Source organism: Anarrhichthys ocellatus, unplaced genomic scaffold, assembly GCF_004355925.1.
Source record: "Anarrhichthys ocellatus isolate YVR2014 unplaced genomic scaffold, GSC_Weel_1.0 scaffold177, whole genome shotgun sequence".
NCBI classification, from domain to species: domain Eukaryota; kingdom Metazoa; phylum Chordata; class Actinopteri; order Perciformes; family Anarhichadidae; genus Anarrhichthys; species Anarrhichthys ocellatus.
The window spans coordinates 176908-201342 of NW_022280207.1; the positions used below are offsets into that span (position 1 = coordinate 176908).

General features: G+C 41.5%; 1 protein-coding gene across 5 annotated transcripts in view; it reads right to left on the minus strand.

Moving 5' to 3' along the window:
* Window positions 1-4199: 4199 nt before the first annotated feature.
* Window positions 4200-24435, minus strand: part of csnk1a1 (casein kinase 1, alpha 1) — a 34958-nt gene continuing 14722 nt past the window's right edge. The window contains exons 5-10 of one of the 5 annotated variants that reach the window (XM_031878417.1): window positions 16776-16915; window positions 15706-15784; window positions 15174-15248; window positions 14982-15088; window positions 13415-13527; window positions 4200-4952 (exon numbers count right to left, since the gene is read on the minus strand). In XM_031878417.1, coding sequence (XP_031734277.1) covers window positions 4945-4952; window positions 13415-13527; window positions 14982-15088; window positions 15174-15248; window positions 15706-15784; window positions 16776-16915 — 522 coding nt within the window. In that variant the 3' untranslated portion in view covers window positions 4200-4944. Of the gene's footprint in view, window positions 4953-11301; window positions 13528-14981; window positions 15089-15173; window positions 15249-15705; window positions 15785-16775; window positions 16916-20054; window positions 20139-24435 lie in introns of those variants that run through there. The other 4 variants (XM_031878416.1, XM_031878414.1, XM_031878418.1 and 1 more) reach the window with 4 other exon arrangements.

The window sequence follows — 24435 nt, forward strand, 5'->3', positions numbered from 1 at the left end:
AGTTACATGGATACCACAGACAGGGAGGTAATGGCAGCCTGGACACCTTGAAGACGTCTTCCTGTTGATGTAGTGAACCCAGAGCTGCTGATGAGTTAAGATGTGGTTCTTGATAATGTGTCTTATGCTCACTGAGCCCAGTGACAACAAAAAGGTGGTTCATGCAGTGTCACTGTGTCCACTGACACCTGTGGATGTACACTGTGATGGGGCATACACCTACTTGGTTTATCTATTCATGGGGTCCATGAGACAAGAGCCTTCAACAAGGCGCTCCTGTCATGGATCACTAGAACGAGTCAAACAGCCAGAAGATAACAGAAAAGAATTCGGCAGGTATTATTCTACATTTTTCTTTTTAAACCATCCCACAATGCTTTGATTTCTCTTTGGCTGGAGCAAACTGCCTTAAGCCCAAGATGGAAAACAGCCCACAGATCTATGGTTTGATTTAAGAGGAACTCAGTGATGGTAATGAAGGAACATGTCACAGTTCAACAGTGTGAATCACTAATGTGTTTTAAGAGCTTCTGACAACAATGGAATGGCACTCTGGCACAGAGGTAGACGGTATATCAGGCTTTGCACCTTGTTAGCAGTCTGCACATAGGATTAGTGGAAACATATACAATACCATCAATGTGAAAAAGTATTTGCCCCCTTCCTGATTTTTTTTTTTTTTGCATATTTGTCACACTTAAATGATTCAGATCATCAAACAACTTAATATTAGACAAAGTTAACCCGAGTAAATACAAAAGGCAGTTTTAAAATAAATTAATTTATTAAGGGAAAAAAGCTATCCAAACCTACCTGGCCCTATGTGAAACAGTAATTGCCCCCCCCCCCCACCCTTGATAAATCATGAATGAACTGTGATTAATCACATTTCACGAGCCACACCCAGGCCTGACTACTGCCAGACCTGTTGAATCAAGAAATCTCTTCAATAGAACCTGTCTGACAAAGTGAAGGAGGCTAAAAGATCTCAAAGAGCAACACATCATGCCGAGATCTAAAGAAACTCAAGAACAGATGAGAAACAAAGTAATGGACATGTATCAGTCTGGAAAGGGTTGCAAAGACATTTCTAAGGCTTTGGGACTCCAGCGAACCACGATGAGAGCCATTACCCACAAATGGAGAACACTCGGAACAGTCGTGAACCTTCCCAGGAGGGGCTGGCCTGCCAACATAACTCCAAGAGCGCATCGACGACTCATCCAAGAGGTGATAAAAGACCCCGGAACATCATCTAAAGAACTGCAGGCCTCACCTGCCTCAGTTAAGGTCAGTGTTCATGATTCCACAATAAGGAAGAGACTGGGCAGCAATGGCCTCCATGGGAGTGTTCCAAGGCCAAAGCCTCTCCTGAGCAAAAAGAACACAAAGGCTCGTCTCACATTTGCCAAAAACCATCTTGATGATCCCCCAGACTTTTAGACAAATATTCTGTCGACTGACGAGACAAAAGTTGAACTTTTTGGAAGGTGTGCGTCCCGTTACATCTGGCGTAAAACTAACAGCCTTTTATAAAAACAACATCATACCAAGAGTCAAACATGGTGGTGGTAGTGCGACGGTCCTGGACGACTTGCCATAATTGATGGAACCATGAATTCTGCTGTCTACCAGAAAATCCTGAAGGAGAATGTCCGGCCATCAGTTCGTGACCTCAAGCTTAAGCACACTTGGTTTCTGCAGCAGGACAATGATCTGAAACACACCAGCGGGTCCACCTCTGAATGGCTCAACAAAAGCACAATGAAGGTTCTGGAGTGGCCTCGTCAAAGTCCGGGCTTAAATCCAATTGAGATGCTGTGGCATGACCTTAAACAAGCCGTTTCTGCTCGAAAACCATCCGATGTGGCTGAATTAAAACAAGTCTGCAAAGAAGAGTGGGCCAGAACTCCTCCACAGCGATGTGAAAGACTCATCGCCAGTTACTGCAAACGCTTGATTGCAGTTGTTGTGCCAAGGGTGGTACAACCAGTTATTAGGTTTAGGGGATAATTACTGTTTCACATAGGGCCAGGTAGGTTTGGATCGCTTCTCCATCCATTTTCCTCCACTTATCCGGGGTCGGGTCGCGGTGGCAACAGGCCAAGCAGGCTGACCCAGACTTCCCTCTCACCGGCAATATGTTCCAGCTCATTCTGGGGGATCCCGAGGCGTTCCCAGGCCAGCTGGGAGATGTAATCCCTCCAGCATGTTCTGGGTCTTCCCCGGGGTCTCTTCCCAGTTGGACGTGCCTGGAAAACCTCCAGTGGGAGGCGTCCAGGAGGCATCCTAATTAGATGCCCGAACCACCTCAGCTGACTCCTTTCGACGCGAAGGAGTAGCAGCTCGACTCCAAGCTCCCTCCTGATGACCGAGCTCCTTACCCTATCTCTAAGGCTGAGCCCGGCCACCCTACGGAGGAAACTCATTTCGGCCGCTTGTAGCCGCGACCTTGTCCTTTCGGTCACGACCCAGAGTTCGTGACCATAGGTGAGGGTAGGAACGTAGACCGAGTGGTAAATTGAGAGCTTTGCCTTCCGGCTCAGCTCCCTCTTCACCAAGGCGGTCCGGTGCAGCGCCTGCTTTACTGCTGCAGCCGCACCGATCCGCCTGTCGATCTCCCGCTCCATCTTACCCTCACTCGTGAACAAGACCCCGAGATACTTGAACTCCTTCGCTTGAGGTAGGCACTCCGGCCCCACCTGGAGGGAGCAATCCACCGGATCGCTTCTCTCCCTTAGTAAATGAAATCATTTTAAAACTGCCTTTTGTATTTACTCGGGTTATCTTTGTCCAATATTAAAATTTGTTTGATGATCTGAATCATTTAAGTGTGACAAATATGCAAAAAAATAAAAAATCAGGAAGGGGCCAAATACTTTCACATTACTGTATACCTTTATTGATCCGGCTGCTACAATCCGGATATCACAACCAATACTTGAACAAAAATGTGTACAACTTGTGCTGTCACATTATACTTTGGACTAATTCATTGATCAAGTAACAAATCATGAATGTGTGTACTATGAGCAACAGTGATGCAGCACTGTGTGTTGCTTACCTCGATGAAAGGTGTCAGTTCACCCAGACCGTATCAACACTCCACCTCACTGTGCCGGCTGCCGCTTTTACTGTACCTCCCAAAACCCCCCCAATCGACTCTAAATGACTTGCAATGTGGGATACAACAGTGGGTTGGGCTGTGCCCTGTATGTTGAGTCTTTTGTTTGGCCTTCTGAAGGATAACAGGCAGCAAGAGCAGCAGTGTGAACTGACTGCATTATTTAGTTAGATTTTAGGATTCAAATTCATTTACTTGACTTAACACTTAATATGACCCATAAGAAACCATGCATTTTGTATATTTTTATTAAATCAATATCAATCACTGACATCTCTGATGAGCAACTAAGGAAACTACTTCAAAGCATATCTATTGCCTCCACACGGCTCTCAACATGGCGACAGCTGACTCGCCATATGAGCTCAGTGCACAGCAGCATCCGTGAGCTAGCCAGCGGGGCACGCCAACGTGCTAAAAACATGCATCAACGAAGCAAGGAGACAATCTGATAACACGCAGAGGGATACTTCGCTCTGCTCAGGCAGACATTACTTCAGATCGTTAGACGAGTTCTTTTTAATGCTCACAATGTCGATGGAGAACATTTTACGTTGCAATCCCTACACTGACATTGTTGTTGGCCCAACATGTAATTTAGCTTTGGTAGCCTGTGATGCTCATTTCTCTAAATGTTGAGTTATTTAGTCTCATTATCCACAACACTTCAAACAATAGCAGCATTAATAGAATTCATTCCATGTGCAGCAGCAATGTAGAGTTCCATTGTTTTGATGCTCATCGTCATTCAGGTAGAAGAACTCACCCACGTTGGGTACTACACGTTGAACTTCAATATTTCAGATAATCCTAACTGCTTTCTGGGTACTCTGACTGGATATTGTTCAGTTCTGCATGCATACGTTTGTACTCTCAGCCAATCAGAGTGCAATGGTGGCAGCTTTATGAGGATGAACCACATTAGCAGTGGCAGAGGAGGATCACAGAGAATCATACAAGTGGGATGTGATGGGGGGACTTTGATTATTAACAATTCTATTTGTATGAGAAAAGAACACACGCACAGTGACGGGTTTCATTGTGCAGATGGTTGATAATAACTTGTGCTTGGAAGTCTGAGTTATGTCATGTTTTTATTGGTATTTTGGAGACCATTTTACAACAGATTTAATAATAATTCAGAGCTCTAGAGAGAGAGCCAGAGTATCATTCTATCATTGACTGTTGCCATCAGCTGCTTATATTGTCAACAGGCAAACTCCTAATCACCATAGGAAAACAAAAAGAAAACAAGGAAATCCAACATTTCTGATTTTTTTTGTAAATAACATCCAGGGTTGCATCATTCAATTATTTCAGAAACAAAAAGGGAGAAACAGTTCCGTTTACATGTTTTAACATTTGCTTGGTAAAAGGGAGTGAAATAATTGAGGAGTGAAGAGGGGAAAATATGCTTTGAGATGTTTCCACTGGGAGAGAAAAATAGAGGGTCAGCTGACTATCTTCTTAACTTCAGTTCCCAAAGAAACCTTACAAAAAGTCAACACTGAGAGGACAGAGACGGGGTGGATGGGGGGGCGTGTGTCTGGGGCGGGGGCAGGGGGCTACAGCCTCCACATCCAAAAAAAACCTGCTTTTTCATTCTTCTTTTCTTTCGGAGTGCAGAGTTTTATTATATATACACATATGAATATATAGATAACACAGCTGACAAAGGCGTGTGTAGATCTATACATTTCCATTACATAGATAGTTATTATGGAAGGAGAGACAGACTCCGTTTGTCGCTTGTCCAGGAAGAGTCTTGTTGGTCCTGGTCACCAACGCTTCTGCAGCTCTGCTCTGGGCAGAGAGAGCACTCAGAAACCTACAGACAGACAGAAACAGTGTTCAGCTGTGTCACAGCGGCAGACAGACAGCCTCCAGCTGTGTCACAGCGGCAGACAGCCTCCAGCTGTGTCACAGCTACAGACAGCGTCCAGCTGTGTCACAGCTACAGACAGCGTCCAGCTGTGTCACAGCTACAGACAGCGTCCAGCTGTGTCACAGCTACAGACAGAGTTCAGCTGTGTCACAGCTACAGACAGAGTTCAGCTGTGTCACAGCTGCAGACAGAGTTCAGCTGTGTCACAGCTACAGACAAACAGTGGTCAGTTGTGTCACAGCTACAGAAAGAGGACCCCAGCAGCATAGTGTCTGAAAGCAGGTGGTCAGCAGCGAGGAGGGATACACTGTTTAGTACCCGTTTGAAAATAACAGACCCAGATCCATCTCAGTGATGAGTTGCAAACAGAGAAAAGGAAGTTGATCGACTATCTGTACACAACAGTAACCCTACAGGCACAACTGTGTGTTACATGTTGGAGGTGACAAACATTTAGCCAAGGTTGTTGTAACACCATTTCATAAACGTCTATGTAGAACAATAGAATGAATGTGGCCTAAAAAGAGAGGTGGTGCATGTTACCACTAAAACCACACTAAAAACCTGCGTCTGCATGTTTCAAACTCCCTGCAACCAGATCAGCATCACCATTCTTTGGAGCACACTGGCTCCAAAGGACGTCACCAGCGCACGATGGCAGCTTCTGCATCCACGATGGTTGGGCTTGGCTTTGTACAGTAGGAGGAGGTAAAGACGCATGTGCATCGATAGATAGATAGATAGATATATATACATATACACACACACACACACACAGTCTATGGCAGGGGTGATCAGTTAGAGTTCAACGAGGTCCAGTTAGACAATTTCCTCATTAAAAAGGTCCAGAACATCCTAGTAACGTCTCACTTGTTCTATGATTTAGTCTCATAATTATTATAGTATGTGTGTAGTCAACAACTGACCGTCAATCAAATAAAGAAAGTTCAATTCAATAATATCTTAACATTTATTGTCAGATTTCAAATTCAACTGGAATAATTATAAATCCAATAATAAATAAATGTCTCTTCAATTTAAAAATAAAAAAACAGAAAGCTTTTGAAAAATGTTATTTATGGAATCGTTCTGCAGCTTTAAATTTAGTTCATTCAGGTGTGAAGTAATGTCACCAAAAAAACATTTTCATCTTCTAAGAGAAATGTGTGAGCATGGACTTTATCTGTAGTTATTAAACCACTTGTTTCAGCTCTATTCTCGGTCAGTGAATTCATGACTCTGGTTCTAAACTGAACATGCGAGACACACTGGTTCTAAACTGAACATGCGAGACACACTGGTTCTAAACTGAACATGCGAGACACACTGGTTCTAAACTGCCTGTGGGAAGAATTAACCTTTAATACATTCTTGGTTAAAGGCTCTGGTTAAGCTGTTCACATTGCTCTTTTTCGAGCATGTTATCTTCTGACTCATACTTTCTTTGACTGTTGGGTCTCTCTCCATCTCTCCCGTGTGTGTTTAAATGTCACTACAGTCGGGGCGATGCTTATCGGAATACACGCGATTGGCTGAACAGCATCACATGACACTTTACAACGCACGCAATTGGTCGGTGCGTTTCCTGGACCGCTGAACGAGTGCCGTCAAGGCTGGAAAAGATGCACCAGTTAAAATAGAAGTGCTCCATCAAAATTTTATAATTCTCAATTATCTATCGGTTGTAGGTCCAGGGTCCAGACCTATTAGTGACCTCTGGTCCATGGTGTGAATGGGTGTCACTTTTCATAGGGAAAACCAGTGTTCAGCCCACATTTAAGCCTGGTAGAGAGCAGGGTTATGAAGCCAGGGTAGTTAACAGATTCATCCATTTCAGTCAAAAACAAACGTGACTTTAATCCAAGTGGTTGTTGAAAAGGGTTCTGCACTGTCTGCATGTATAGTGGGGCAAAAAAGTATTTAGTCAGCAACCAATTGTGCAAGTTCTCCCACTTAAAAAGATGAGAGGCCTGTAATTTTCATCATAGGTATACCTCAACTATGAGACAAAATGAGGGAAAAAAAAAAAAAAAAAAAAAAAAAAAAAAAAAAAAAAAAAAAAAAACAAATCCAGAAAAATCACATTGTCTGATTTTTAAAGAATTTATTTGCAAATTATGGTGGAAAATAAGTACTTGGTCAATAACAAAAGTTCATCTCAATACTTTGTTATATACTCTTTGTTGGCAATGACAGAGGTTAAACGTTTTCTGTAAGGCTTCACAAGCTTTTCACACACTTGCTGGTATTTTGGCCCATTCCTCCATGCAGATCTCTAGAGCAGTGATGTTTTGGGGCTGTCGCTGGGCAACACGGACTTTCAACTCCCTCCACAGATTTTCTATGGGGTTGAGATCTGGAGACTGGCTAGGCCACTCCAGGACCTTGAAATGCTTCTTACGAAGCCACTCCTTCGTTGCCCGGGCGGTGTGTTTGGGATCATTGTCATGCTGAAAGACCCAGCCACGTTTCATCTTCAATGCCCTTGCTGATGGAAGGAGGTTTCCACTCAATCTCACGATACATGGCCCCATTCATTCTTTCCTTTACACGGATCAGTCGTCCTGGTCCCCTTGCAGAAAAACAGCCCCAAAGCATGATGTTTCCACCCCCATGCTTCACAGTAGGTATGGTGTTCTTTGGATGCAACTCGGCAATCTTTCTCCTCCAAACACGACGATTTGAGTTACCAAAAAGTTCTATTTTGGTTTCATCTGACCATATGACATTCTCCCAATCCTCTTCTGGATCATCCAACTGCTCTCTAGCAAACTTCAGACGGGCCTGGACATGTACTGGCTTAAGCAGGGGGACACGTCTGGCACTGCAGGATTTGAGTCCCTGGCGGCATAGTGTGTTTCTGATGGTAGCCTTTGTTACTTTGGTCCCAGCTCTCTGCAGGTCATTCACTAGGTCCCCCCTGTGTGGTTCTGGGATTTTTGTTCACCGTTCTTGTGATCATTTTGACCCCACGGGGTGAAATCTTGCGTGGAGCCCCAGATCGAGGGAGACTATCAGTGGTCTTATATGTCTTCCATTTTCTAATAATTGCTCCCACAGTTGATTTCTTCACACCAAGCTGCTTACCTATTGCAGATTCAGTCTTCCCAGCCTGGTGCAGGTCTACAATTTTGTTTCTGGTGTCCTTTCACAGCTCTTTGGTCTTGGCCATAGTGGAGTTTGCAGTGTGACTGTTTGAGGTTGTGGACAGGTGTCTTTTATACTGATAACGAGTTCAAACAGGTGCCATTAATACAGGTAACAAGTGGAGGACAGAGGAGCCTCTTAAAGAAGAAGTTACAGGTCTGTGAGAGCCAGAAATCGTGTTTGTAGGTGACCAAATACTTATTTTACCGAGGAATTTACCAATTAATTCATTAAAAATCCTACAATGCGATTTCCTCGATTCTTTCCCCCCATTCTGTCTCTCATAGTTGAAGTGTACTTATGATGAAAATTACAGGCATCTATCATCTTTTTAAGTGGGAGAACTTGCACAATTGGTGGCTGACTAAATACTTTTTTGCCCCACTGTATTAGGACTGTGATCCAAACACACGTACAGTTGTGTGAAAAAGTGTTTGCCCCCTTCCTGTTTTCTTATTTTTTGCATGTTTGTCACATTTAAATGTTTCAGAGCATCAAACAAATTTAAATATTAGACAAAGATAACACAAGTAAACACAAAATGCAGTTTTTAAATGAAGGATTTTATTATTAAGGGAAAAAAAAAAAATCCAAACCTACATGGCCCTGTGTGAAAAAGTTAAAACATAAATTAACTGTTAAAACATAAATTAACTGTGGTTCATCTTTGGAAAGCTGAGTTCAATTTCTCTAGCCACACCCAGGCCTGATTACTGCCACATGTGTTCTCAATCAAGAAATCACTTAAATAGGACCTGCCTGACAAAGTGAGGTAGACCAAAAGATCCTCAAAAGCTAGACATCATGCTGCGATCCAAAGAAATTCAGGAACAAATGACAAACAAAGTAATTGAGATCTATCAGTCTGGAGAAGGTTACAAAGCCATTTCTAAAGCTTTGGGACTCCAGCGAACCACAGTGAGAGCCATTATCCACAAATGGCAAAAACATGGAACAGTGGTGAACCTTCCCAGGAGTGGCCGGCCGACCAAAATTACCCCAAGAGCGCAGCGACGACTCATCCAAGAGGTCACAAAAGACCCCAGAACAACATCCAAAGAACTGCAGGCCTCACTTGCCTCAATTAAGGTCAGTGTTCATGACTCCACCATAAGAAAGAGACTGGGCAAAAATGGCCTGCATGGCAGAGTTCTGAGACGAAAACCACTGCTGAGCAAAAAGAACATAAAGGCTCGTCTCAGTTTTGCCAGAAAACATCTTGATGATCCCCAAGACTTTTGGGGAAATACTCTGTGGACGGAGAGACAAAAGTGTATGTCCCATTACATCTGGCGTAAAAGTAACACGGCATTTCAGAAAAGGAACATCATACCAACAGTAAAATATGGTGGTGGTAGTGTGATGGTCTGGGGCTGTTTTGCTGCTTCAGGACCTGGAAGACTTGCTGTGGTAAATGGAACCATGAATTCTGCTGTCTACCAAAAAATCCTGAAGGAGAATGTCCGGCCATCTGTTCGTGACCTCAAGCTGAAGCGCACTTGGGTTCTGCAGCAGGACAATGATCCAAAACACACCAGCAAGTCCACCTCTGAATGGCTTAAGAAAAACAAAATGAAGACTTTGGAGTGGCCTAGTCAAAGTCCCGACCTGAATCCGATTGAGATGCTGTGGCATGACCTTAAAAACGCGGTTCATGCTTGAAAACCCTCCAATGTGGCTGAATTACAACAATTCTGCAAAGATGAGTGGGCCAAAATTCCTCTACAGCGCTGTAAAAGACTCATTGCCAGTTATCGCAAACGCTTGATTGCAGTTGTTGCTGCTAAGGGTGGCCCAACCAGTTATTAGGTTTAGGGGGCAATCACTTTTTCACACAGGGCCATGTAGGTTTGGATTTTTTCCCCCCTTAATAATAAAAACCTTCATTTAAAAACTGCATTTTGTGTTTACTTGTGTTATCTTTGTCCAATATTTAAATTTGTTTGATGATCTGAAACATTCAAGTGTGACAAACATGCAAAAAAATAAGAAATCAGGAAGGGGCAAACACTTTTTCACACAACTGTAGATCAGCTTTTGGTATTAAAACCTATTATGGGACCTTGAGCCTTATGATACAGGTAGCACTGGCATCATGGATGCTACCATTGGATACAGTTCATGTCAATCAAAATAAAAGAAAGGTCACTTGCTTTTTAAATTAGAATGTGTTAGAAAGAATGTAAATGGCTAAAGCAGAGACTCTGGGTAGAGCTAAAACATTGTGTGCTGTACGGCGGAAACGTGAACACCTTTGAAGACCACCAAACAACAGATTCCACTTTACTGGAAGATTCTTCACTCTTCATCCTGCCAGTGTTGGATCACTCAAGTGTGGAAAGTAGTAACTGATTATTCTACCAGAATCCACAATGAAGAAATTCTTAATGGATTAAATGAAATCTGTTTAATCTCTTTAAGCGTTTTATTCAATCAAATACAATACAGGTCTGAAAGTACTTGGAAAGGGGCTACCATGCAAGGTGCCACCTGCCCATCAGGACTAACATTCATACCTGCAGAAACAGCCTACAGGACCAGTTTGGGGTTACAAGGACACTTTGACATGGACTAGCGGAGCCGCTGATCCACAGTCGCCCATGTGCTGCAAAGTTTTGTCAGAGGGGACTGAAAAGATTTGAATTGCATATTCACACTACCGATGGTTGTTGAGTTCCCTAAAATAGTGTGAGCTTTATAGCCAGCAAATAGGTAAAAGTAAAGTGTTGGGTGGACGGACAGATGGGACATGTTGGAACAGCTTGTAAAGAGCCTTCGGCCTCAAGAGAAGCTTCCTTGTCAGGAGAGGCTTCTCCTGCCACGTCGCTGAACCAGAGTCTAGTAGAGATGCTAATCTGGTACGCTAAGCTAGAAATCTGGCAGGACCAGGACCATACAAGTATTAGTCTACTTTTTAGAGCGTTTTAGATTTTGTCCTTTAAAATGTTTTTAGCAAGCAGCATTGTGTTGAAGTTAACACATGACTTTCTGTAGGTGCAAAAAAAGTAAAAGACTGAGCAAAGCAGCCATTGTGGCCGCAGACGTGACAGAAGAAGCAGGAAGTCTGCGGTTACCTTCATGGTTCAGAGTAGGTACATTCGGGCTCTTTCTAACTTCTAGTTTTATGTTTTATGAACTATGAAAGTGAAGAGTTGCAGTGTTGACTGCAGTTTAGGTAGACTTGAGATCTTCACAGCAGTTATTCTGTGCCACTGCCATCACTGACTGCTCAACTGGAAATAGATGGGAGAGAAAATGAGAAAAATATATGACTTAATAAAAAAATGAAAGAAAGCTATTAGAAAGCACCAGCATTATATCAGGTTTTTCAGCATGACATGTTTTAAACTGTACAATACATTGTACATAACTTTATTGGAAAGCTGGCTTGCTGCCTTTGATAGAACCTCTACAGCTTGAATAGCCATGAAACTGACAGCATTCAACTCCTGGTCTTCTGTGCCGAGGTATCAACATTACACCCACACAGTGGAGAGACAAACTATGTCATGGGCTGAATGATTGTTGTTGATTGTCTAATGTTATGCACCACCTGCCATGACAAATTCCTTGTATGTTACAAACATTGGCAATAAATGGTTCCGATTCTGATTGAACGCTCCCAAGTTAGGCTAAATCTTGGAGATGTTAAACTGCCCTGGTGTTTATTAAACTGTGACCTCTCACCTCAAGATGTGAGAATGAAAATGGGTCCTTTGGGTTACCAAACGAGATTCCCCTTTACAGACATGCCCACTTTATCCTAATCACATTCAGTGTGGTGCAAAAACCATGCCGGCATACTGGGTGGAGGTGTGGAATTGTCAGTTTTAAGATGCATAGTGATGTGGACATCAGTGACCCTCTCGTATCCATTCAGTGCTGTGTCTTACAGTTGTTGTGCATTTCCATAGATTAAAGAACACTTGTAATGTACTGCACAAGGACATAGGTTTGGTTTTTGTAATGTTTATGTAGTGAGGTGGCTCACAGGATACTGAATTGAACAAAATGCAGTTTTTTATACTCTAGACTGTTTGATTTTTCAAAGTACTCTTGAAAAGTAGCCATATGCAGTAGTATAGTTGAAAATATTTTTCGGGACAGTGGTGAAAACAAATAGTCTGGAGCCTCGTATAGAAACATCTCTCAAAGTTCTATTTGCACCCTTCTCCGTTGATCCGATCCGTGACCCGAAACGGTCCCAACCACGAGTTCTGTGATCAGTTGCCTCACCGATATGTTTGTTTTTCAGGGCTGATACAGATATTAATTCTTAGTTATTAAGGAGACCAATAAGAGATATTTAAAACAGATATACATTCTAAGTGGAAATGAAAATTCACAATAACACAAACCTTTGTTTAAATGTCTTAAAGCATTATGCTTAATTAACTGCTACAAAAGACAGCTGTTCAACCTTAACAAAGATCATTGCTCTTCTCATGCTGACATCTCTGCCTTCCCTTGTGTTGGTTGTGTTGTTGAGTGTAATACTCATACTACACTTTTAGAACTTGTCAAAATCCCAATATCCTAAAAGGGTATTTCCTGGTTTCATTGGTTACTTATTGGTACACAGCTTCTAAACCAGATTGTGAAGTTGTTTACATGACCATGGAAACTTCCACACAGCAACATCACAGATGACCAACTTGGCTTAGGTTGCTGTCTCTAATGAGTCACAACTAGTCTCCATCTGCCTGACACCATGTGTGGATCATTAATGTCAGTCAAATAGCACGGAAAAATAAGGGTTGAGTGAGGGGGAACAATAAAGATTTGAGTGGGAATGTTAATAAAGACAGACTGCAGAGGAGTCAGAGTGAGTTGGTCAGCATTAAGACAGAGAGCCTTTTGTCCAGCCCCAACAAAGGAACAGAATGGCAGCAAAGTTAGTAGTCAAATTCCCCAAGGACGTCTTTGCTTCTGCAAGACAGACCAATTGTATCAAATTCTTTTATTTGGGTTTTTCTGTTCTTTTAAGGTGCCTCCTGAAACTTGTAATGCTGTTTGGCTTCATCATTCCAACAGGAATAATAAGCTTTATCTGCTTTTGAGTTCCAATTTGGTGTTTTATTCTTTAAAAAAAAAATAAAAGTGGGCACTGGGGTGTGGGTTAGGGAATAAAACAATATCTAATAGTCCTAAATACAATCCTGAATGAATATATCAGCAATTGGTGTCTGTAAAAAAACGTCGCTTGGCTGTTTGCTACTAACCTTTCATGTTAGGCTTGGGTTTGTCAGTTTGCTTGCCTGTGGGGGTTTGTGCCTGCTGGCCCTGGCCCCCGGAGGTTGCCCCCTGCTGGGCTGCTTTTTGTTTCAGCATGGTCCAGTCAAATGTGTAGTCATACTGGTGGTTCAGAGTCCTAAAATACAAAGAAAGACGTTATCAGCCCAATATGACCAACAATCAGCTGTAAAAACAGGTTATGGAAGAACAGCAACATGGGAAAGAAGGAACGAAGCAAGCAAACAATGGCATAGGGAACGAAGCAAGAGACTGGAAGGCCAGATGAGACGGACAAAGAAGAGGGAAGGAAGACAGAAGGAATAGGAGGAAGAAAAGAAATAATCCTGTATGGTGATGGCTTAGAAATTCATCTGAACTTAATGTAGCATGCTTTGTTTGTGTATTTATACTACAACTGAGTGACAAAGACTTATTCATTAATGGAGATCTTTAGGGTCTCATCAACAAATAGTACATGCACTGTACTTTTACATCGCTTTTCTAGTCTTCAGACCACTCAAAGCTCTTTAACTCTACATGTCATCATTCACACTCTGATGGCAGAGGCTACCATGCAAGATTCATTCATACACATTCACACACTGCAGGCACAGCTTGCAGGAGCACTCTGGGGTTAAGTGTCTTGGTCAAGGACACATGACACGGACTAGAGGAGCCAGGGACCGAACCGCCGATCTACCTCTGAGCCACAGTCGCCCCTATACTTCTTCAGTCCATTATTAACCCTCATCTATTCACTTTCACACCTAAATTATTGCTTTCTATTATATTATTTTAAAAAAAGAATACATTCTGAAAAGGATTGATTGTATTTTGAATATAACTTTGTTGTTTCTCGAACAAAGTCATTAAATAAACTCAATATCTGACTGGAAACAAATCTAAAATGTAAATAAATAAACCATATGTGTGAGTGAAGCGCTGGTAGAGGGGGGAGGGACAGCTTTGTCTCAGCAAGCAGACAAGTTCACAAGACTTTGCCAAAATGAAGATGTGTGTCCAACTAAGCTCAACAGTTAGACTACAAACAGACGGGCTTGTGTTTGTTTGGAACAGTTTACCATCAGTGGAGCTAGCGTGCTGTGCTTGTGTTAAACAGAGGCAGTGAATGAGAGACGACATACTGAGCTAATTAATATTGCTCCGCTACATGTTTATGGTTGTTGAAAAGTTGTATTGATGAACACGTACGTGTGTGTGTGTGTGTGTGTGTGCGTGTGTAGGAGCACAGCCCTGACAAACAGAGCAGAGGAGGTGCTGCAGCGTGATTTTAAATGAACGTTGAAATGTATGGCTAAAACACCCGGTTACGTCAGAATCTAGCAATACTAAACTCGTTAATAATTGAACCCGTTAAATATCGAGTTTCAGCAGCCATCCCATTAATATATTAGCTGCAATCGATGGCGACCGCCGTCATTTTATCCAGCTCAAGTGATGGACTGGAGCAGACTACTTGGCATACAATTAGGTTTATTATGTCATAAGTAGCACAAAAGACAGGGCTGAATGAACGTTGGCACCAAGACAGGCCCTGGCAAAATGGTGTAGTATGCGATGTCCATTTACCTGAAAAGGATGCGGAACAGTTGGCGCAGGTACATGTAGTCTGGAGCCTCCTCAAAGCGTAATCCACGGCAGTAGTTCAGATACATAGCGAACTCTGCTGGGAAACCCTGGAAACATGAATTTATACAATTCAGCTGAGTGAATGTGGCGTAGGACAACTTTTACCACTGTCCCTGTTGAACCTTTTCTTACCTTACAGAGGACCTCAACAGGGGTGGACATCTTTTTCTCTGAGATCTTCTCATACTTCTGCTTCTTTGTGGCAGCCTGACAAACACACAAATACACTACTAGCAACATACGACCACTCAAATGGATTTTCACCTTCGTTCCGTAAATGCAGTATCTGAGTTATTATATCTGCAGCATAATAATCATGCAGGCACCACAGCTCCCTGCAGTTGTAGTAGCTCAGTAACATAAATGTGCATGCTTTGTATGTACAAGTAACCGATTTCAGTATCCACACATTGCGGCTGACCCCCAGTACAAGTGCCCTCTGTGTTTCAGACCTGGGAATGTCAAGTGGACCACTGACCAGGTTTAAGATATGCTCGGCTTTAAAAACATCATGCTCACCGTAACTCATACAAGAATAATTAGCTGTAAAAACCACATACTGTAAAACACACCTACAAAGAGTATTTAAATGTCACTAAAATGAACAAAAAGAAAACAGTTTGAGAATAGAGTTGGATAACCACAGTCCGTTATATGTTCATACCTTTAATCCCTGCCACGGCAAACTGGTTCTGTTGAAGTACATCAGCACGTAGCCTAGCGACTCCATGTCATCACGGCGACTGCAGACAACAGAATGAGTTGTTGAGTAAAGAAGCAGTCAGCACTGCCTCTCTGACATATTTTATATTCAGAAACATTTGGTCTTGAGATGCACCGACTGATCGGCAGCCGATCCAAACCGCCCCGTTTTCAGCCGATAGGCCATGACCAGCCGATCAGTGTCATAGATCTGGTTTTTGCCGGTCACATTTTAACGCGTGTGCCGCTACCGAATGCCATTTTTACTTCGACACAACGGAACATGTCCGTGTGGAAGACGGTGCAGCTCAGATTTTGTCGTGTATTTGGTCTTGGCATTCAAACATGGGAACTGGTTTCTCAGAGTTGAGCAGAGCTCTCATGCATGCACGCTAAAACTGCAAATTTCAAGATCCTTTTGCATTACATTAAGAATCTTTGATGGTTTACGCTGACTTTAGAGAAGTTGAAAGCATTTTTGGGGAGGTGGAGAAAAAAAAAAAAAAAAAAAAAAAAAAAAAAAAAAGAGTCTGGAGCCTTGTATACCAGCTGCTAAGAAAAATAAATAAATTGTATTTATTGTATCTGTATTGGACAATATGGATCATCGACAAACAAATGGTGTCGGTGGCAAAAAACAGGGAAACTAAACATTATATTTGCTTCTGTTTTTCTGCTGATCCGTCTGATCTGTCTAAAACCGTCAAACGCGACCAACCCCAAATGTTGAGATCAGCAGCAGCCCTAATCAGTCTAACTGGTAAATAATAGTCAAATAAATGTGGTGAAATTACACACATACATAAAGACAGTCAGGAAAATACAATGTTAAGAAGCTGGTGGCACCGGTGTAAAACCAGATACCTGTGAAAGTCAACTCAAGTCTTCCTTTGGTAGCTCTGCTCAACTGAGAAACAGTCCCTATGTTTTCAAATGCCTATTATGCCAATTATCCAGAAACATGCATCTTAAAACATGGAAGAAATGAAGAAGAATTTCTTTGAGAATCAGATATGAGATGTGTGCACGGACCTCTGTTCAATGCCCAGGTGTGCATTGATGGAGGCATAGCGTGCTGTGCCAGTCAGGTTCTTGTCTTCTCTGTAGGGGATGTGCTGTCGTGTTCGGTTGTCTCGGTACTTCTTCGCCAAACCAAAGTCAATAAGGAACAACTGACAGAGAGGGAGAGAACACATTGTGGTTTTCCGTCAGTGACACCCCACAGCAATGATAATCCAAAAGTTAATCAGAAATAAAGATTTTAAAAACACAGGAAATTAGCTGAGTCCTGTTGTAAATCATGAATGTTGAAAACATTGTCGTATTGATTGAGGAGATCCTTGTGACAACATGAACATGCATGGGGGGGGGGGGGGGGGGTCACATCAACAACTACATCCCTAATAAATAATCACTTCTCATAGCTTCACGGTGGTAATAGTCTTACACCAAAGTCAAACTAGCCAACTTCCAGACTCATTCTCAAGTTTTTACCTCCCTCGTACAGTACCATAGTGGCAGTGCATTGCTGTTTTCTTTTAAGCATTAAAAGAACCTTTTAAGTTGTATTCCTTTAAAACACATTGTGGTCAATGGGCTGTGAGAGCACCCTCAAATTCCGTTTGATGGCCGATGCAACAGTTAAGTGCAGCGGCTACGAAAGACGAAAGTGAATGATTTCTGCATAAGAGATTCAGAAGTGGAATACAGTTAGTTTTGTCGACCATCTGACAATTAGGCCACTTAATTACACTAATTTTGACAGGTTGTGTTATGCGGGGCAACCAGCGATGCAGTCAGATGTCATGTGTAATTCTAAAGCACAGTCAACATCCAGGGTGTACTCCACGATCATGCACAAGTTGAACACTTCATGAAGAAGTGGACCACAAAGACACACCAAACCACCCCACCCTCACATCCATGCATGTGTGCTAACTGCTAATTTAAACATCAAGACCACCTGGGGACCAGAAGCAAGAGTATCTGTTTCAGAATGACAGGAGTTCATTATGGCATAAAATGACAGCCTCGGGACTCTGCCTGTCTTTGTCAGCTTATCCATCTACATACATCCTCAATAGTTAAGACAAGCCCTGTTGTCCCATAGACCTCAGCAGTTTGTCGGAGCAGCCACTGTGAAAGAAATGCGTTACTGGTGTAAAAGTCCAGGGAACACACCTCTGCAGTGAAGGTCTAACAGTTCAATCGTATTTTAAGATTACTGTCACACTCCACCTCCCAGGCTTTATGCTAATAAATATAACGCAGTTATTGGTCAATTTAAGGTCTATAAGATCTCTACAACTGGTACATTTAGGGAATGTTTTCATCATCCGATTTCTACCCACATGAAGTTCAGATCTCTAAAAAGTTGTATTTTATTAATATCGTCATACAGGTGTCAACAGTATATGCCATGTTGTTTGTGAATGTAAGCAGAGCAGATCATGGTCGACATGGCGGTCTTCTCATACAAACTTGATACCAGGGCCTATATTGCCATTAAGTGAAGAACAGAATACTGATGCGACATCTTTAACACAACAACTAATTTCCAACCCTATTACAGGCACTTTCAATAGAAAACAACCAGAGGTGAAACGGAAGTTTTGAAAATCTCCTTTCCTCCAAATCTACACAGTTATGGAGAAACTTTATTGGGAAAAAAAAAAAAAAAGTTTCAAACAGTCACACCACCACAACATGGAAACCAAGACAAAATGACACTGCCGCTTTGCACAATATATGGACATTCCTGGTCCATGCTATGACATATAATGATACCGTACCAGACAATCTGGAATAGCAGCTTAAACAAGTGTCTTGAAAGTCTGGTAAATTCAGACAAACTAAAGGCCTGAATAGAATACATTTCTGAGATTTCAGGTGCACCTCCCTCTCAGCACACCTGAAGTACAACGCCATTCTGGCCAGTCAATTATAGAAGAACTCATTTATTAGGCTAGCTGCTTCAGGGAAATGTTTACCTATCCCCATTTAAATGTACAGTTGTAGTTAGTTTCAAGCCCTGAATGGAATAACGTTTTCTAGTTAGTGTAATTTAGGCTTGCTCAGACGGATCTACAGTGCTGCAAATGAGTACTTGTATTTGCACAATTTCACCAACTCGGAGCGTAAAACACTAATACATTTTGAATGAAAACTATTTTAAAATCAGAGAAAACCCTGTTTGGACAGCAGAAGCAGCCAATGGTAAAGCATGTGATATTTACATTGGCCTGAGAATAGTCTTAGGACCCTCTGGAAAGAAAATAACCATCTCAAATTTAAAAATATGTCGCACGCTGCCAACCAACTGCCTGCTGGAAGCCATTTGGGGCTAGTGCTACATGAAAGAGTCACGTGCCCTTTTGACACCCATGGAAAATGTAATTTTGACACTGATGGAAAATTGAATTGCAAAGTTATGCTAAGCCGGTGCAAGACATTAATTGTGAAAGATAAAGTCCTTAAAAGTTTGCCGTCAGTCACCTCTCAATGTGAGCATTTTCACGTGAAGCAGCTGAACAGGGCTAAATGGATAAAACTAGAAAGGCAAGCAGTTGGCTTTTTTAACAAGGGGTTGTGACAGTTTACTCCATATTTGATTAAGCAACTCTATTGTAGCTCAGGTTCTCTTTGCATCTTAAAAAATAAGGCTTGCAGGCATGCTTAGCATTTTAAAAAGACTTGTTTTAGTTTTGTTCTTCATTTGCTTTACACAACTTTTTTTGTTAAATATGCAGCTCAGCTGGGATCTCATGAAAAGATTTAAAAAATGCATTGGATATAAGACTATTATGTAGTACTGTATGTTAATAGTCATCTATACATTTGGATGGGATGCATACTGATTTAGTATTTATCAGTACGATTGAAACAAGTTCTGGGAGCCGAATTGCTAATTCTTCGTTAGATATCCTGCTGTTGAATAATATAAGGATCTAGTTAAATCAATATGGTCTTGGCTCTGAGATCGGGTTTGATATGAACTACTATCAGGACATCACAATAAAGAGACAGAAACAGCCTTTTAATGTCAGCAAGAAGCCAATTGAACCACAATTGGAGGGACAACTAAATGGGACAATAGCCACTCCCTAGGCAATGCTGGTGGCAAGTTTGCTATCCTCTCCCATTGTAATGTGTGTAAGTGCACACTGGGTGGGGGAGTACATACATTGGGTATTATGAGTGCAAGATGGGTGCTGGTGGTCTGATTCACTTTAAACCAGTGTAGTAGTTAGGTATGATTGCAAAGCGACAACTGCTGTTGTGAGGCAGCTGGTGTTGTGGTAAAGGTCACACCTGGTTTAATCCTGAGAAAGATGGGTCCTGAGAAGAGCTAACAGCCAAGCTTCTTTTCCTCTTCCCCACTGACGAGTCTAAACACTAGGGCAGACAGTAGAGGGGCAGGGGTCAAAATCACACAGCCTCTATCCACCTTCAGTCACAGTTAGCATGAGTACAACAGGCACTTCTGGTTGCACCCACATGGTTATCTCCCTTTGATACAACTAACAGTGTCCTGTACAGCTAGGATAAGCCCATCCCAGGCTGGACCTACACTGGCAAAGTATACACTTTTAAGTCCTTGTGGTACAGATGTGATCATTCTAGAAGAAACCACATGACTAGGAATTTCTTCTGTCAGGACAAGCGTGGTAAGATCAACCCTGTACAACAAGCCTAAAGTGTCTCATGAAACATGGACATGTTGAAACTTCAATATCATGTCTGACAGTGACAGTAAAGGCCAGTGCAGACAGGCAACACCATGGCTCAGAAAAGACCTGGGGGAGGGAGGAGATGTCGGCAGCAGATGGTAAAGACAAGAGCCCATGGTTGTCCTTCCTCCACCAGCAAAACAAGTAGTTCATATTAAACGTCTGGTAACAAAGAAAGATTTAACAGGCCACTGGTGAGATATTATCTTAACCAAGTTGTTCACAGACCACCACTTACTACATAGGGAGAGTTCCTGCCTCTTGTTTACATGGACAATGTCATCAATCACACGCAGCAAAGCAGACATAAGGGGTTAAATCTGTACTGGAGTTGAGTTAGTATTGGAGAGAAATGGCTGTGATCACCTGTATCACATTAAGGCATCTTCAGACTCAGCAACTCAAACTGTTGCCTCTTATCTGTCACTATGATGGACAAAAGCACCACGCATACGGTTAGCTGTGATATAGTGCTGGTTTATTCCAGAGATTGTTAGCATTATCAAACAAATAAATGAACAATGTACTACAAGTACTTGTGTAATGACAGGCTAAACCATAAGCTGTGAAACAGTGACACCCAAAAAAACAGCGGTCCCCGCTTCGGGACAAACTAAAACATGTACGTTCTAGCACTGCTCTGGGGCATGATCCCAGAACGGTGGTTACCAAGTCATAGTGTTATACTTAGTGTATACGTCTAGTGTTTTAACTTCCCTGAAATCTGAGACATCAACTTGTGCATTGAGACCCATTATCCAAAGCAAGCATTTGACCTAGACTAACCTCAGTTGGAGGTGAACATGACAATCAAAATAGTGTAGAAAAAAGGTGCAGAGGCTGAAGTGATATAGCTTATTAAACCATTCGGGAGATGCAACAAGATACTGAACAGCACCATTTTGCCCTAAACACATCAATATCAGCACGAGCACTCATCAGGTGCTGGTGCCAATATAAAAAAAAAATCAATTTTTCAGAATACATTTACGTGTTGACGCACATATTGGCACTTCAAAACTGATTGAAAAGAAAATCAGAAGTTTATGACCAACTACGAAGGTGTTGGAGATTGTTAGTCCAACAAGGTTCTTTATCCTCACCAATGTGAAAAAGAGACGTTGAGGACATTTGATGCCCAAGAAAGAATAAACAAATGGTACTGTTTAATTTGAACTTTGCTTAAAATATTTTAAGTCTATCAATCGGTAAGCCTTGTATTGTTAAGCAAACCATCCATGAGCTGACTGTACACTTAGTACTGACAAAATGTTCTCACAGGCAAAAGGTGTTGCAACAAAAAGAGACTACATTTGGCTAAAATTCCAACAAGATGCCTAGAGAGACCCAATTCCATACAAAATACCATAGCTAGCAACTTCTCTAAATAGTCATGCAAATGTGGGACAACTATAATGTTGGCCTCTGCAGTCGCACTGGTTTCACTACAACCATGTTTATTCCTTTTTTTCTTTACAAGAAATTGTAATTCATGTCTAATACTAAAGTGATACGCAAATTTAATAATTACAGCAGAACACGTCCCGCCATACATTCTCTGAAAATCCGGTGTAAATGTACATGAAACATGTTACAAAGGTTGTAGTCTGGCGCTGGCCCATGCAGAGAACATCATAACGTCAAGTGACCCCAGCAAACAGCCTGCCAACTGTCAACCCCTGCATGTGCATTAACGTGTGAAAAGATCAAGCATTACGACTTCAGTTGACACTTCCAAAAGTACACAGTAAACTCAGCTTTGCTATAAGATGGACTACTACTACTGTGTCATGACATACAGCTGTCCCACTCTTGTCTTGAGTATGTAAAAGTAGTCATTTAATTGATTGTGCTATACAACTGTAACAAGTTACCTACCCAATTTTGCAATGGAATAATCATCAAAGCCATTACATCCTATTTAAGTTAGTCCATATTAGCCATAACCCTAACTTGAAACAAACAAACGTAGCTAGACTGCAGCGTCAGGGATGAGAAGCAGGCTGCAGCAGGCTGTCACTAAGCAGGACAGGTCAGTGGTGGTTGGGCACAAAGGTAAAACATACATCACATGCTATAACTTAACCAGACGTTGCCTGTCTGCAAGGGCTCAAAATAATCTGAATTTCAGGCAACTTCATTATACACACCTCTGACCAGACTCAAACAAATGACATCACAAGACAACAAAATCACTTCAATGTGTGTTGTGTGCGAGTAGCTAGAAAACCAGCATCATTGTCCACAATTCAGTCAATTCTTCGGCAAGAATTCAGCACACAGAAACTGGGCTACACCACCCTGCAACCTTTACTTTTTAATCAGCAATTATCTGTATAATGAAGAGGGAATTACATTATTTAGGGAATAAATGTTTGTCTAACTTGATTTGATCATTTTGGCCATCATTTATACTTCCCATCAAGGTATGCCTTTGTACCGTGTGACCTGCTTTATGGAAAACCAAACACAAAAACACTGGGGACTAAGATTTTGTTGTAGATCGTTAAACTTTTCATTGAGCATATTATGGTGGACGGCAAACCTTTGGAAAACAATTTAAACACAAGGGTTTTGAAACTTTTTACAATTATCTAGATTAGTGTAGACAGGCTTAAAGGGCCAGTACACCCAAATTACACAAAAACCTTTTCTAGTTGAATCTGCATCACTCAGATACTAAAGATTTTATTTTCACACCTAAAGAAATCATTTATAAGGGGCAAAATTAACAACAATTGACGCTAGGGAATTGATACGGTCAATTACACAGCAATTATGAATGACTCAAAGTTAGGACTTCTTTAAGGATCAGAAATGTACTATGTAGTACTATGCAGCTAGTTACTAAACATTTACTAATTGAATGCTAACTCTAGCATGGTTGAGTTTGTGTCTTTTCAGCATAGACATTACATTCAAAGCTCATAACTACTTTGTGCAAGAAGGTGGAGAAGTGGAAGAAAGAAGAACAGCAGAAAACAAAAAAGAATTGAGGCTAAAAGAAGCATCAGCAGAAAGTGATCGGGAACGCTAACGAGGTGAACTGCATTGTTAGTGGAACATTAATAATAGTATTGTCAGTTTAAATCGGTCTTTTAAGCATTTAGTCAAATCAAAGACTTTGTGTGTCTAAAGTAAAGCATGCGATTGAATTGTTGGCCATTATCAAATATCTTGAATCATAACTCCTCAGAAATGAATTTACTGTATTAAAACAATTCACTTTTGCCCTGCCTAAGCAAATAGAACCTTATAATTACAAGTATTATTATTATGATGAGGAAGGTATTTTACGTTTTTCATCCGATATTTATTCATCAATATATTTCATTACTTGGCTATCTATTTAATTGGAAATGTATTAATCATTCATGTCTTTATTTGGCTTCTCTTAACACACCTGCTCTTCTATAGTGGGGTGCCTGCGGATCACTTGGAGATCAATAGCCACTCTGAATGCAGATAGAACCATATAATCCCACGGTCACAAGTTTTTGAACTTCCATTTCTGATTTGTACCGATAGCTGGCTAACCATCATGCACGTCTGTACATGATCTACATGCAGCTGTTCACAGTTTGATGCGATAGATTTTAGAGATTATAAAACTGATATGCAACAAGACTTTGGAAAAACTATGGAAACCTCAAACTTAAAAAAAAGAAATCCAATAATGTATGTGTCATATTGAAACTTAATGAAAGACTTTGATGTTCCACATAAACTAACACTTGAGGGGCACAAGATAAATGAGTATTACTTTGTACTTTTATTTAACTGTGGAAAGGTGACTTCAACTCCTCCACCGCCCATAGTCATCATATATGAACAGATTCATATGGAATCGCACTCGTTATGCGTCCTCTTCATTTGGATCATATTTGATATAAGACTGTTACTCGTTGATTTCTGCTGTGCTCAGAACAGGTAGTAATGTTGCCGTCAGTCAAACAAGTGAT